The 13,720-nt window shown below is 46.2% G+C and overlaps 1 protein-coding gene across 1 annotated transcript in view; it reads right to left on the bottom strand.

Annotated features, from left to right (window-relative positions):
* Lct (lactase) overlaps nucleotides 1-12,068 on the bottom strand; it is a 43,059-nt gene extending 30,991 nt beyond the window's left edge. Inside the window, exons 1-2 of the mRNA XM_032915165.1 lie at nucleotides 11,419-12,068; nucleotides 3,294-3,373 (exon numbers count right to left, since the gene is read on the bottom strand). Of these exons, the coding sequence (XP_032771056.1) occupies nucleotides 3,294-3,373; nucleotides 11,419-12,067 (729 nt within the window). The 5' untranslated portion in view covers nucleotide 12,068. The remainder of the gene's footprint in view (nucleotides 1-3,293; nucleotides 3,374-11,418) is intronic.
* Nucleotides 12,069-13,720: the final 1,652 nt, after the last annotated feature.

Below are 13,720 nucleotides of genomic sequence, written 5' to 3'. Positions count from 1 at the left end.
ATGTAACACACACTTGCACACATGTACACAGAGTACAAACATAATCAAAATGGAAAAGAAAGGGCTCTCTGCCTGGCATGTGCTTGAAAATTTAAAATTCAGATTCTAAAAAGAAGATCACAACAATGTGAGTCACACACATACACACGCACACACGCACGTGCACACACCCCTGCCTCCACATGCCTGGCTGGCCACTCAATTATTCTCCTTGCTGGGATCTCATGAGCTCATCGCTGCCCGGGACCTGAACCCAACCCATCACTGTCTCCCCAGTGCTCTCCTCATCAAATGACCCCTAGTGTTCACCAGGTTCCCCAGGCTGGCTCCAGGAGAGTGTGTCACTAAGCCTCCCACACACATTCTGCATGCTTGTTTCTGTTGTCAGGTGTGTACAAGACACAGGCATGGAGCCACTCACCAGGTACAGGGGGTAGAGACACTCGCAGCCACAGGTAGATTAAGACTTGGATACACAGCTTAAGAAGGAGGGTGAGTATATTGAACACGTGAAGAAAAAGCAGAGAATTATAAGGGCTGTAAGAAAAGCCAGCACTAGGGAGGCTCAGGGCTCACGAATGAGATTCACCTGGGAACTTGGGACACTTTCAAAGTCCCTAGGCCAGTTCTACCTAAGCAGGCTGTTCCGGTCTCTCACCGCCCCCTTCTCCCCTCTCCTCCTCTCTCCTCCTGTCCCCTCTCTTCCCTTTCTCCCTTCACTGCCTTCCCTTTTTGTGGGAGGGACAGGGTTTCATGTAGCTCAGGCTAGCCTTAAACTCACTGTGTAGTTTAGATGATCTAGAACTCCTAGTCTTCTTGCCTCTACATCCCGAGAACTGGGCTTATGGGTTTCTGCCACCGTGCCCAGTTGGCTGTACTAGAGATAGAAGCCAGGGACTGATGTGTGCCAGGCAAGCACTCCACCGACTCGTTAACCTCCATACTTAGCCCTATTGAGTATAACTTTTTAAAATCATCTAAGCAGGAGAACTTTGACCTGCTTTGGCGGCAAGGCAATGTGGGACAGCATTCTGCAGTGTGTATGCTGACAACTGCCTTGTCCTGGGCCATATGTGTGAGGGACCAGATTTCACGGTTGCCAACTCAGGAACTTGAAATCCATGCATGATAAGGGTTGGGATAAACAAATTTCCTGCTGACTAAAGGCCATCTAAATTAATTTGTAAACAGTGATAGTTGCTATCAGGAGACCAAAGGGCTGATCATAAAAATGCTTCCCCAACAACAGCCTTTGAACTGCTATCTCACCCATGCAGGCAGCATGGAGGTTTGAGATGAACCCTGCACAGAGCATGGGTTCTCTCTACTCCCACCCTACTCAGTGCAAAGCCAGGGCCTCCAATGGGCCTGCACGGCGGATACCTATCTCTCTGACTCTGGATTCACTTCCTGATTTGCCCTGTGTGTTTCTTATGCTGGCTTCCCATCCTTACATGATGCCTGCCTTGTACTGCTATCCCTCCTGCTCAGCCTCTGTCAATTTGTCCAATAAAATTCTTTTGTTGTTAACATCCACACAAGAGTGTCCTCCTACCAGAGCTCCTCTCTCAACCTGAGGTACTTTCCCCTGGGAGCTGTGTGCTTACACAGGTGGAGACCTTGGCTAGGGGGATATGGTTCAGTTGGCAGACTGTTTGCCTAGCATGCATCAAGACCTGGGTTCCATCCCTAGCGTGTTACAAACTGGGTATGGTGGTTCATGCCTATACTCCCAGCACTTGAGAGGTAAAGGCAGGAGGATCAGGAGTTGAAGAGCATCTTCAGCTATGCAGTGACTTTCAGGCTACCCCAAGATACATATGACCCTTTCCCAAAAACAAAATGAATAAACAAGTAAATGACTGAATATTAATACTCGAGGAACTTCCTTAGAGGCAGTCTTAGCACTCAGAGGCTGAGACAAGAAGACTGACCAAATTTGAGACCATCTTGGGCTACTTAGTGAGACCCTGTCTCAAAACAAAACAAAATATAGTAAAGTCAGGCATATAAACCCCAGACCTCAGAAAGCAGACGCTAGATGATCAAGAGTTTAGCCTGGGCTACACAGGGAGACCGCGTTTCAAGACCAAACTAAACCAAAGATAAGCTGTAGTTTAAAAGGCACACAGACCGTAAATCAGATGGGTACTCTAAGAAGTGTACTTTAAAGCTAGTATACTTAGTGAGCTTTCCTCTGTGTGTGGGCATGCGTAGGTCACAGTACACATGTAAGGTAAGATGACAAGGTGCAGGGGCCCAGCTCTCTCCTTCTACCATGAGGGTCCCAAAGAACCTTTGTTCTCATTATGTGCACCTGGTTGGCCTTCAGTGCCGGATGTAGACCAGGCTGGCCTCAAACTCTCTGAGCTCCACCATGCCTGCCTGGACTCTGGCTTCTTAACAGAGCCAAGCTAAGGCCCGACAGATGGAGGGCTAGGGATGAAGCATAGATTTCCTTTTTAAGGGAGCTGATATCTCGGGAGTAGACGCTGCTTGGAAGAATTTGTGGAGACGGCAAACCAGAGCTGGGTTTGTAGCAGGGTCGTCGGGGGTGCGTGCCCAGCACCGCACAGACCAGGCATGTGCCACACGCCTGTAATCAGGATGTAGCATTCAGGAGGTGGGGCGGGGGGTCAGAAGTCCAAGATCCTCTTCTGCTGAGTTCTCAGACACACGGGACCCTATCTCAAAAATTCAAAGTTAAAAAAAAATGCAAAGGAACAAATTAAAAAAAATCCTCACTTTTAACAATTAAAAAAGCATGCTCTATCCAGGTGTGCTGGTGCACACCTTAATCCTAGCACCTTGGGAAACAGAGGCAAGTGGGTCTCTGTGAGTTCGAGGCCACCTGGCCCACATAACTGAGAGAACAAGAATATGACCACCTTACCTTGGAGGCAGCCCCATTCCGGCCTAAGTAGCCGCACTCCTGGGGTTACATCGCAGCCTAGGCACTCACCACCCCTGGCCGTGACGAACAGTTTCAGTTTCTCTAAGTCATCGACATCCAGCCGACAAGAGTACCATGCGTGTGATGTCCTAGATCAACAGTTAATAAATCTGGCCAAACCCAAGCTCAGCCCTTTGACTAACCCACCTCCCTATCCCTAGTAAACACCTCCTGGTGACAGAAGGCCACTGTCTTGTCTCCTGGATGACAGCCCATTTCAGGCTTCCTCAGAAATAAACCTGCCCGCTGCCACTGAGCGGCCTCCTGCTGTGTTCATACTGAGCCTTAATCTCGATGAATACAATCAAGATCTCCTGAGCCATTACAGATGCTGGCCTACCTGGACGAGAGCAGCCAATGCTGGATCTGGCAGAAGCTCTGGAATATCTTCAGCCTTCAGGACCACAGACAGCTTTCCCCCTGCAACCAGACAGAGAGTGAGCGAAGGCTGAGGGAGGCCGAGGCTCTTTGAACAGATCTCTTCTCTGGCTTGCCTCTAGGGGACTGATAGACTTCCAAAAACAAAGTGGTCCAAACCCACCACGTCTCTTCAAGGGACTATTTCATCCTTTATTTGTCTTTTTTTGGGGGGGGGGGCACAGTCTCACCTCGTGACTCTAACTGTCCTGGAATTGAACTTACAGAGGTCTTCGTGCCCCTGCCTCCTGTGTGCTTGGAGTAAACTCTCGAATCACCGTGCCTGACTAAAGACTGTTTTGTTATGAATATGAATGTTTGCCATACAGAGCACTCATAAGACTCAGAATAAAAAGAATTATCTGAAGGTGGCAAGAGAACCCCTTTCTAATTATATTTATAAATTTATTTTATTTTATATATTTTATGTATATGAGTACACTGTTGCTATCTTCAGACACACCAGAAGAGGGCATCGGATCCCATTACAGATGGTTGTGAGCCACCATGTGGTTGCTGGGAATTGAACTCAGGTCCTCTGGAAGAGCAGCCAGTGCTCTTAACTGCTGAGCCAGCCTCTAAATTCTATTTAAAGGCACAGGGCTCTGGGCTTTGCAGTGGCCACCAGTACTGTATAACGCAGGTGTGATGGCATGTGCCTGTGACCCCAGGACTTGAGAAGTGAAGGATCAGAAGTTCAAGGTCACCCTCACTATATCCCCAATTATATTCCTGGCCAATCAGGAATACCTCAAACCAAACCAAACCAAACCAAACCTGAAGGCCGGGGCTCCCAGGAAACTGCTGTTTCTTTGCCCTCAGTGCAGCTGCTGTGACTTGAGGGAGAAACAGGAAAATCTGATGTATGTGACTTTTTCATTTCATCTCAAGGAGCATGGCCATGGTTCTCAAGCTTTGTGTACCCCAGAATATTGCTGTAGGTGTGTGTGTGTGTGTGTGTGTGTGTGTGTGTGTGTGTGTGTGTGTGTGTGTGTGTCTGGGGGATGATGGTGCACATCTTTAATCCTAGCACTCAAAAGGTAGAAGCAGGCAAATCTCTGAGTTCAAAGCCAGCTGGGTCTACACAGTGAGTTCCAGGACAGCCAGGGCTACCTAGAGAAACCCAGTCTTAAAAAAACAAAGAAGAAAGCAGAAAGCCAACGTTAAGACCCATCTTCAGATTTAGAGTCAAGAGATGGATGGGCACAAGAACACATACGTGTTTATTTATGTGTACATTCCGTGTCCATGTGAGTCTATGCGACTCACATACAGATGTCCAGAGGCCAGTGTTGGATCCCCTGGAGCTGGAATCACTTGATATAGGTGCTGGGGATTAAACTGCTCAGACAAGGGTGACCTTGAACTTCTGATCCTCCTCACCTTCACCTCCCAAGCTGAGACTGTAGGTAGGCCCCACCAGGCCTGGTTTATCCAGTCCTGGGGATTGAAGTAGGGTCTTCGGAATGTCAGGCAAGCACTCTACTGATTCAGCTCTGTCCTGAGCCAGGAACACAAACCTTAACACAAGCTTTCTATCTGCGTCATTCTGATCCTGTGGTCCTTAGGTGGCTTTGAGAGACAGTCATGCACTAGGCTGGGCTTCTCAGATGCGTGCCTTACTGTCTAACTGGCATATGTACGTACATCCTGTAATTCTGTGTTCCTTGAGAACGCTAGAGCTGGGCTCAGTTGGTGAAGTGATTCCCTCTCAAACATGAGGACTTGTACTGGCTGGTTTTGTATCACTTAACACATGCTAGAGTCATTACTGAGGAGGGAGCCTTGGTTGAGGAAATGCCCCCATGAGATCCAGCTGTAATGCATTTTCTCAATTAGTGATCAATGGAGGAGGGCCCAGCCCATTGTGGGGGTGCCATCCCTGGGTAGGGCAGGCTGAACAAGCCATGGAAAGGAAGCAAGCCAGTAGGCAGCACCCCTTCATGGCCTCTGCATCAGCTCCTGCCTCTAGGATCCTCCGTTCGAGTTCCCGTCCTAACGTCTTTGAATGTGGAGTGTAAGCCAAACAAACCCTTTTCTCCGTAACTTGAGTTTAGGTCACATCTCATTGTCACAGCAGTGGAAACCTGACTAAGACAGGACCAGCATCTGTGGAAGTAAGCCAGGGGCAGTAGTATATGTGTGTGATCCCAATATGGGAAGGCAGAGATTGGTGGACCCTGAGTCTTTCTGGTCTGCCAGCATAGTCTACTTAGTGAGTTCCAGGCCAGTGAGAGACCATATTTTTTTTTTTTTTTTAAATATTTTATTTATTTATTATATATTATGAGTACACTGTCACTATCTTCAGACACACCAGAAGAGGGCATCAGATCTCATTTCAGATGGTTGTGAGCCACCATGTGGTTGCTGGGATTTGAACTCAGGACCTCGGGAAGAGCAGTCGGTGCTCTTAACCACTGAGCCATCTCTCCAGCCCGAGAGACCATATTTTAAGACACAAGGTGTTTGGCTAGTGAGTCGGTTCTGTGTGTCAAAGGGCTTGCTGTGAACTGATAACCTAAATTCAACCTCGGAATTCATAGTAGAAGGAGAGACTCCTAATGTTATCCTTTGACTTATACACATACACACTAACAATAAACAAAATAAGATTTTTTTTTTTGAGATAGGGTTTCTCTCTCTTTTTTAAAAGATTTATTTATGGGGTTAGGGATTTAGCTCAGTGGTAGAGCGCTTGCCTAGCAAGTGCAAGGCCCTGGGTTCGGTCCCCAGTTCCAAAAAAAAAAAAAAAAAAAAAAAAAAAAAGATTTATTTATTTATTTATTTAATGTATGTAAGTACACCGTGAAGACACCTCTTCAAACACACCAGAAGAGGTCATTAGATCCCATTACAGGTGGTTGTGAGCCACCATGTGGTTGCTGGGAATTGAACTCAGGACCTCTGGAAGAGCAGTCAGTGCTCTTAACCTCTGACCTTGAGGAATGATACCTGAGGTTGTCCTCTGCCCTTTACAAATGTGCTCACAAGCACACACACTCGGTAGCATTTGATTCCTTCAAGCATTAAGACTAAAATTGGAGCCACACAGAGAAGTTGCTCGGCTCTGTGGTCTGGAAACCAAAAGAAATGGAGTAAAACTAGTGTTCGGGTGAAACTGTAGGACACTCACTTCCCTACAGCATTCAGACACTCCTGAGCACAGCCCTGGAGTTTGCTCCGGCATTAGGGATTGGCCCCAGGGCCTCTCACAAGCTGGACGAGTACCATACCACTGAGCTGCACCCCTGGCCTATGCACAGAGGAACTTTGAAAAGCTTGGAGTATCGACTGTCTCTGGGAGGCAGTCTTCGTTCTGATAAGATAAAGCTGTCCCTGGTTATTGAGTGACTGGCCCAGTGGGCCCCACTACAACCTTTAGATTTCCATAATTAAATCAAGCTTGCATCAGCACACATGGATGGGATGGTGTGTTCCCAGCCCATGCAACCTTTCAACACGCACGACTTGATCATGGGCAGCCAGCATCATCAACTCTATCTGTGGGTTGTTTGCGGAGTGTGCGAGTGCGTGTTCGAGTGCGTGTGCGAGTGCGTGTGCGTTTCCTGGTGTTAGCTGGGGTGCTTCCCGGTGCACCACACGACACTCTGCACAGCAAAGCCCAAGCCTTCACTTTCCTTCAGGTCCTTGCCTCAGAGCCATCCTTGTGGGTATGAAGCAGACACTCATCACGGGCTTGATTTGCACTTCCCCAGTGGTTACTGGGGCTTCGTATGTTTTGCTGCTTTGCCCTCTACATTGGGGACGTGACTACGAATGTCCTTAGCCCGTTTCTGGACGGTAGGATTTAAGATAAGGTCTTACCATTCACCCCCGACTGGCCTCAAACACACAAACCTGGCCCCACATCCAGCTCCTGCTTCCTGTTGCTGTGAGTTTGTTTGTCCTCCTTCCTCCCCGCACCCCTTTCTTTTTTTTTTTTTTTTTGGTTCTTTTTTTCGGAGCTGGGGACCGAACCCAGGGCCTTGCGCTTCCTAGGTAAGCGCTCTACCACTGAGCTAAATCCCCAGCCCCGCACCCCTTTCTGACAGGGTATAGTAACACACACCTTTAGTCCCAGCATTTGAAAGGCAGGATGTCCGTGAGTTCAAGGCCAGGTTGGTCTACATAGTGAGTTCAAAAGATAGATAGAGGATTGGGGATTTAGCTCAGTGGTAGAGCGCTTGCCTAGCAAGCGCAAGGCCCTGGGTTCGGTCCCCAGCTCCGAAAAAAAAAAAAAAAAAAAAAAGAAAAAAAACCCAAAAAAACCCCACCAACACAAAAAAAAAAAAAAAAAAAAAAAAAGATAGCTAGAGTTACACCGTGAGTCACTGTTTTGGAAGAAAAAAAAAAAGTTCTTCTTTCCTCCTTACCTTTTTCCTTGTTTCTTGTAACCCAGGTTGGCCTTGAACCTGCTATGTAACTGAGAGTGACCTTAAGTTCTCATTCCTCTTTCTTGCTTCCATTTCCTGGGGTATGCCATGCTGGGAATGTAGCCCAGGGCTCTGTGCAGGCTACATAAGAGCTCTACTGACCTAACTACAGTCTCATGCTCAATGCTTATTGCACTTGTTGGTTTAATTAATAATTTAATTAATAAATTAATAATTAATGACCTAATTTATGAGTCCAGATCTCATGCGCCCCCAAGGTGACCTTGAACTTCTGGTCAGTCTGCTTCCACCTTTTCAGTGCTTGCGTTAAGACTTATGTCACTGTGCCTTATACGATGTCACCTATGCAATGCAGGGGATGAAACCAGGGCCTCCTGCATTCTTGGCAAGCACTCTACCAGCTAGCTATAGTCACAACCACACTGTTCATTTAAAAATTTGAGTGTCTGTCTGTCTGTCATCCATCCATCCATCCATCCATCCATCCATCCATCCATCCATCTTCATCATCATCATCATGATGTATGTGATATGTATGAGTACAGGAGTGCACATGCAAGGGCATATGTGTAGGGGTCAGAGGACAACTCTGGAGAACTGTTCCTCCTTCCCCTGTGAGTTCCAGAGACAGAACTCAGGCTGTTGCGTATGCCAGCAACACACACTTACCTGCTGAGCAATTCTGCTCATTTAAAAAGGTTTATTTTCATTCACATGTGTGTGTGCTTCATTGTTTGCCTTGCCATATGTGTACAAGGGCCCTTGGAGACCAGAAGAGGGTGTTGGATCCCCCTGGAACTGAAATTATAAGCAGTTGTGAGCTGATAGGGTGCTAGGATCCAAGCTTGGTCCTTTGGAAAAGTAGCAAGTGCTCTAAACTGCCAAGAAGTCTCTCTAGTTCCCATTGTGTAATTCAGATGGAATTATTCCCCTCAATCTCAGGGATGTGTGGAAGAGGAGGTGGAAGGAGTGTAAGAGCCAAGGGTGAGGGATGACTGTGAAGAAACAGTGTCTTCCAGGCACAACAGGACTGTTGGATTCACAAAGGGCTTCGAAGGCTCAGGCCTGATGAGGTGGGGTTCCCAGCACTGAGGGCTCAGTAGGCAGGAGGTCCCACGCCTAACCAAGAACCTATCTGCAATTGGTTCCTGCTTACAAAGGGAAACTTTTTCTCCAATGGTGTCTGTCTCACTGGGTATACTAACCACATTTCAGAATAGGCCCCTTGCTGACAGCAGGCTAACACAGAAGGAACTCAATGATACTTTGTAAACTTTTTGTCTCATAGTACTCTGAACTTTTTTTTTTGCCTTATTGGTCTTTTGTTTTTTGTTTCTGTGGCCTTTGTTGTACGTGTATATTCCTTGTTTTAAGGAGAAAGGGCAGGGAATTGGGTCAGTATGTAGGTGAGAAGGTGCTGGGTAACAGGTAAACTGTGATCAGAATATATTGTATGACAGTTTTTTTTTTCAATAAAAAATTGAATTATAGTTTGTCTTGCTATTGAGTTCTGTCTGACTATTGAGTTCCTTTTTGAAGAAAGATTTCAGGCCAGCATGGTAGTACACACCTTTAACCCAGCACTCAGAAAGCAGAGGCAAGAAGATTTCTGCTACTTCAAGGCCAGGCTGGCTCACATAGCAAGTTCTAGGCCCACCAAGGCTCTGGAAAGAGACACAGTCTTTTTTTTTTTTTTTAGATTTATTTATTCATTTATTATATATAAGTACACTGTAGCTGTCTTCAGATACACCAGAAGAGTGCATCGGATCTCTTTACAGATGGTTGTGAGCCACCATGTGGTTGCTGGGAATTGAACTCAGGACCTCTGGAAGAGCAGTCGGGGCTCTTAACCGCTGAGCCATCTCTCCAGCCCACAGTCTTTTTTTTAAAAAAGGCTTCTATATTTTAGTTTTCAAATTTTCGTTTGTTGGTTTGGGTTTTTTGTTTGTTTTGTTTTTAGATACAGGGTTAGGCCTGACTGTACGAGAACTCACTTTGTAGACCAGGCTGGCCACGAACTGCCCTCTGCCTCCTGAATGTTGAAATTAAAGGTGTGTACCACCACACTTGGCTAGTTTTTAAAAATTTTTTTTAAAAAGATGCATTTATTTTATTCATGTAAATACACTGTTGCTCTCTTCAGACATACCAGAAGAGGGCACTGGATTCCATTACAGATGGTTGGGAGCAACCATGTGGTTGCTGGGAATTTAACTCAGGACCTCTGGAAGAGCAGACAGTACTCTTAACCGCTGAGCCATCTCTCCAGCACTAGTTTTTAAATTTTTTAACACAAACCTTTTTGAAGAAGACAGGGTCTCACTACTCACTACGTGAAGTTCTGGCTTCTTTGGAACTCACCAGGCTGGCCTTGAACTCTGAGATCCACCTGTCTCTGCCTCCAAGCGCTGGGATTAAAGGCTTGGGCATGAGGACTAGCTAAAAGTTAACTTCTTTATATTCACACTATATATAACAGAAGCATTTAAAATTGGCAGAACAGAACAGAATGGCAACATTGTAGCAATTGGTATATATAGTGCTATGCTTTGAGGTCTTAAAGAAAGCACATATTTTAACACATTGATTTTTTTATCTATCTATCTATGTATCTATGTATCTATCTATCTATCTATCTACCTACCTACCTACAGGGCAGGGATGGGGATCTCACTATGTAATCCTGGCTGCTCTTGAATTCAGAGATTTGCACACCAGGCTTACAATCATCCTGCTCATTTTTTCAAGTATGAGATTTATAGGCATGAACCACCACATCTGGCTAATTTCAATTTGAAGGCCCTAGCAAAAAGAATTTGTGAGTGAGTGGGCAAGATATACATGGGGATAGTCACTGCAGCATAATTAATTAGTTAGGGGTGAAGAATGTGGGAAGACTCATGACTTTGTAACCTTCCCTCCAAAGGACAGAGAAAGACAGTTACACAGACTTGACCCCAAGGGAGGGTTTTAGAAGGGAGCAGTCAAGAGCACCGGCGGTCCTTCCGGATGACCCAGGTCTAATTCCTACATTCACGTGGCAGCTCACAACTCTTTGTAACTCCAGTTCCAGGGGATCCAAGGGGATTGTCCTGCACATGGTGCTCAGACATACATGCAGACAAAACACCCATATACATAAAACAAAATAAACATATATATACACACACATATACATGTACACACACATACATATATACACACATACATACACACATATATATACACACATACATACATATACATATATATACATACGCACACATAATTTACAGTAGCACGGGATAAGGCTTAGTGGTTTGAGGGCTTGCCTGGCATACACAAGCCCTGGATTTTAGCTCAGCACTGAATAAAACTGGATGTGCTGGCATAATCCTGTCATCTCAGAATTCAGGAGGTGAAGTCAGGAAGATAAGGCGTTCAAAGTTATCTCTCGGCCACACAGTGAGCCAGCCTAGGCTACAAGAGACATTATCTCAAAGAAAGAGAAAAGATGTTTCAGACAAATGCAGGGCACATTTGTGTCCCCTTTGGGAATGGTCCCATTACTGAATCTCAGCAGTGCTTAGATCTGGCAGCAGTGGGATGGGGGGGTCTCCTGGAAGTGCACAGGTGGGAGAGAACGTCACCATGTCAGTGTGTACTCACCCTGAGATGAGAACTTTCTGTGGTAAATGTCAAAGGCTCTCCTGTGGGCATTGCTGAGGGTTTGAAGAGCAGAAGCTTTCAGACCTTTGTGGGGAAGATCCGTGATCACTTTCCCCAAGTCACTGAAGGTGAACCAGATCTCAACAAGGTCCCCAAAGGACTGAAAAGCCAATGTGGCATAGTCAGCAAAGAGGTCAGCAAAGTCCCCGTCTCTCTGGATGGCGCTGCTGGTGGGTGGCGTCTGGTGGCACAGGACCACCATGGGCTCAAGCTGGGCATCCTTCAGGGACTGGAGGAGTTGTCGGTAGCACCGCACTGCTTCCTGGTCTGGATTCTTGGAGCTTCCAGTTGGGAGAAGTTGTGCCCATGACAGAAGAACTTTGTAATGGGTAACCTGGCTGGCACGAAGACTGCTGAAATACTGAGACAAGAAAGAGGGCAGTGGCTGCTGGCAGATGTAGATGTCGGTGTTACCGGATACCACATCAGAGCCCTGCTTTCCCGGCGGATAGTTCAGATTAAGCACTAAGTCATTTGTTAGAGGACCAGCGGCTGAAATAAAATTTCTGTCAGATTCCCAGTCAGAGCCCTGGCATGAAAGACCCAGGAGGACAGTACTCACGAAGAGTGCTGTCCAAGGCAGCTCCATGTTGAAGGAACTGTTAGAAGCATGTGGAAGGAATCCTAACTTTATGAGCACAGCCAAGGCTGTAAAACACAGTGATTATCCACACAATATTTAACTGGGTTATCTAGGATAGATAAATCAGAACTTGGTTCAGCCAGTATAATCTTCAGGGGGAAAAAGTGTTTTGTGTTTGTGTAAACGTGTTTGTGCACTTGTGTGCACACACAGGTCAGAGGTAGATCTTAGGAGTCCTCCCTAATTGCTAGCTCCAGGGAACTGCCTGTCTCAGCCTCTTCAGTACAGAATTACAGATGTGCGTTGTCATCGCAACGGAAGAAAAGAGAAAACACAGGAACTAGATAGAATGGCAGTACCTGCCTTCTTTAACTCAGCACTCAAGAAGCCGAAGTAAGTGGGTCTCTTGAGTGTGAGGCCAGGCCAGCTTACATAGTGATTTTCAGGCCAGCCAGAGCTAGTGAGACCTGTCTAAAAAAAGCAAAATTTAAACAGGGGTAGGAGTGGAAAGCAGGCTGAGTGATTTAAGAGTACTGACTGGTTGCTTTGCAAAGGTCACAGGTTTGATTTCCAGTACCCAAATGATGACTCTCAGGGGGATCTGAGGCCCTCTCTGACCATAGGCACCAGGTATGCACGGTACATGTATATATGTGTAGACTAAACACACACATACATCAATCTTGTAAAGGGGGGGGAGCAGCCCTTCTCTGCATACATGTATGTACACATGGCATGAAAGTGCATGCGTGTGTGTGTGTTTGTGTAGAGTAGGGGCAGCTTTGGTCAGACACTATTCACCTTGTATTTTTACTTAAAAATGAAATTGTGTGTGCATGAATTCCACACCACCTTGTGAGATCAGCTGGGTCTTTTTCGACCGTGTCAGTCCTTGGGAGCAAACTGAGGGCCTCAGCTTGTGTAAGTGCTTCAGCTGCAGAGTGGTCTTACACGAGGCCCTCTTAATTTTAAGCTGGGTCTTTCACTGGCTTGGAACTGATTTGGTAGGAGAGGCTGGGCTCCATCTCTTCCCCAGTGTGGGAATTCCAAGCATGGGCCACCACATTCAGTTCCTCATGTTTGAGGGTCAAGTACTTTAATGACTGAGGTGTCTCGACAGTATAATAACTATATCAGGTTTTCATGTCACATTAAAATACAATCAAGAGTTTTCAAGTGTCTTTGAAGACACACTGAGGTCGGTGTGGTGGGGATTTCTTTAGTCCTACTGCTGGGGGGCAGAGGCACAGGTCTGAGGACAGCCAGGCTACATAGTGAGAGCTTGTCTCTACAACATTCGTAACAGAGCTACACAGCAAGACTGTCTTTACACATATCAAAACTTGTATCTTTCAGTTATTATTGTACACATAGATGACAGCATGTGTGAGTCAGAGGTAAAGTGGCTTCTTGCCTCTCACCAGGGATTCTGGGATTGAGCTACATTTGCATGGCAAGCACATTTACCTGTTGGGCCATCTCAGCACATATACACACGTTTTAAAAATGTAGATGAATGTTTTGCTTATATGCATGTGTCATGTGTATCACATGCATGCCTGGTGCCTGCAGTTACAGATGGCTGTAAGCCACCATGAGGGTGCTGAGTGTTATTCCTTAGGTGTTGTACATTTAACAAAGAAAAACAACAAAAAACCC

This window comes from Rattus rattus, chromosome 10 (assembly GCF_011064425.1).
Source record: "Rattus rattus isolate New Zealand chromosome 10, Rrattus_CSIRO_v1, whole genome shotgun sequence".
Classification (NCBI taxonomy): domain Eukaryota; kingdom Metazoa; phylum Chordata; class Mammalia; order Rodentia; family Muridae; genus Rattus; species Rattus rattus.
Note: the sequence above shows the minus strand (reverse complement) of the source record. Positions and strands in the feature narration are given on the sequence as shown.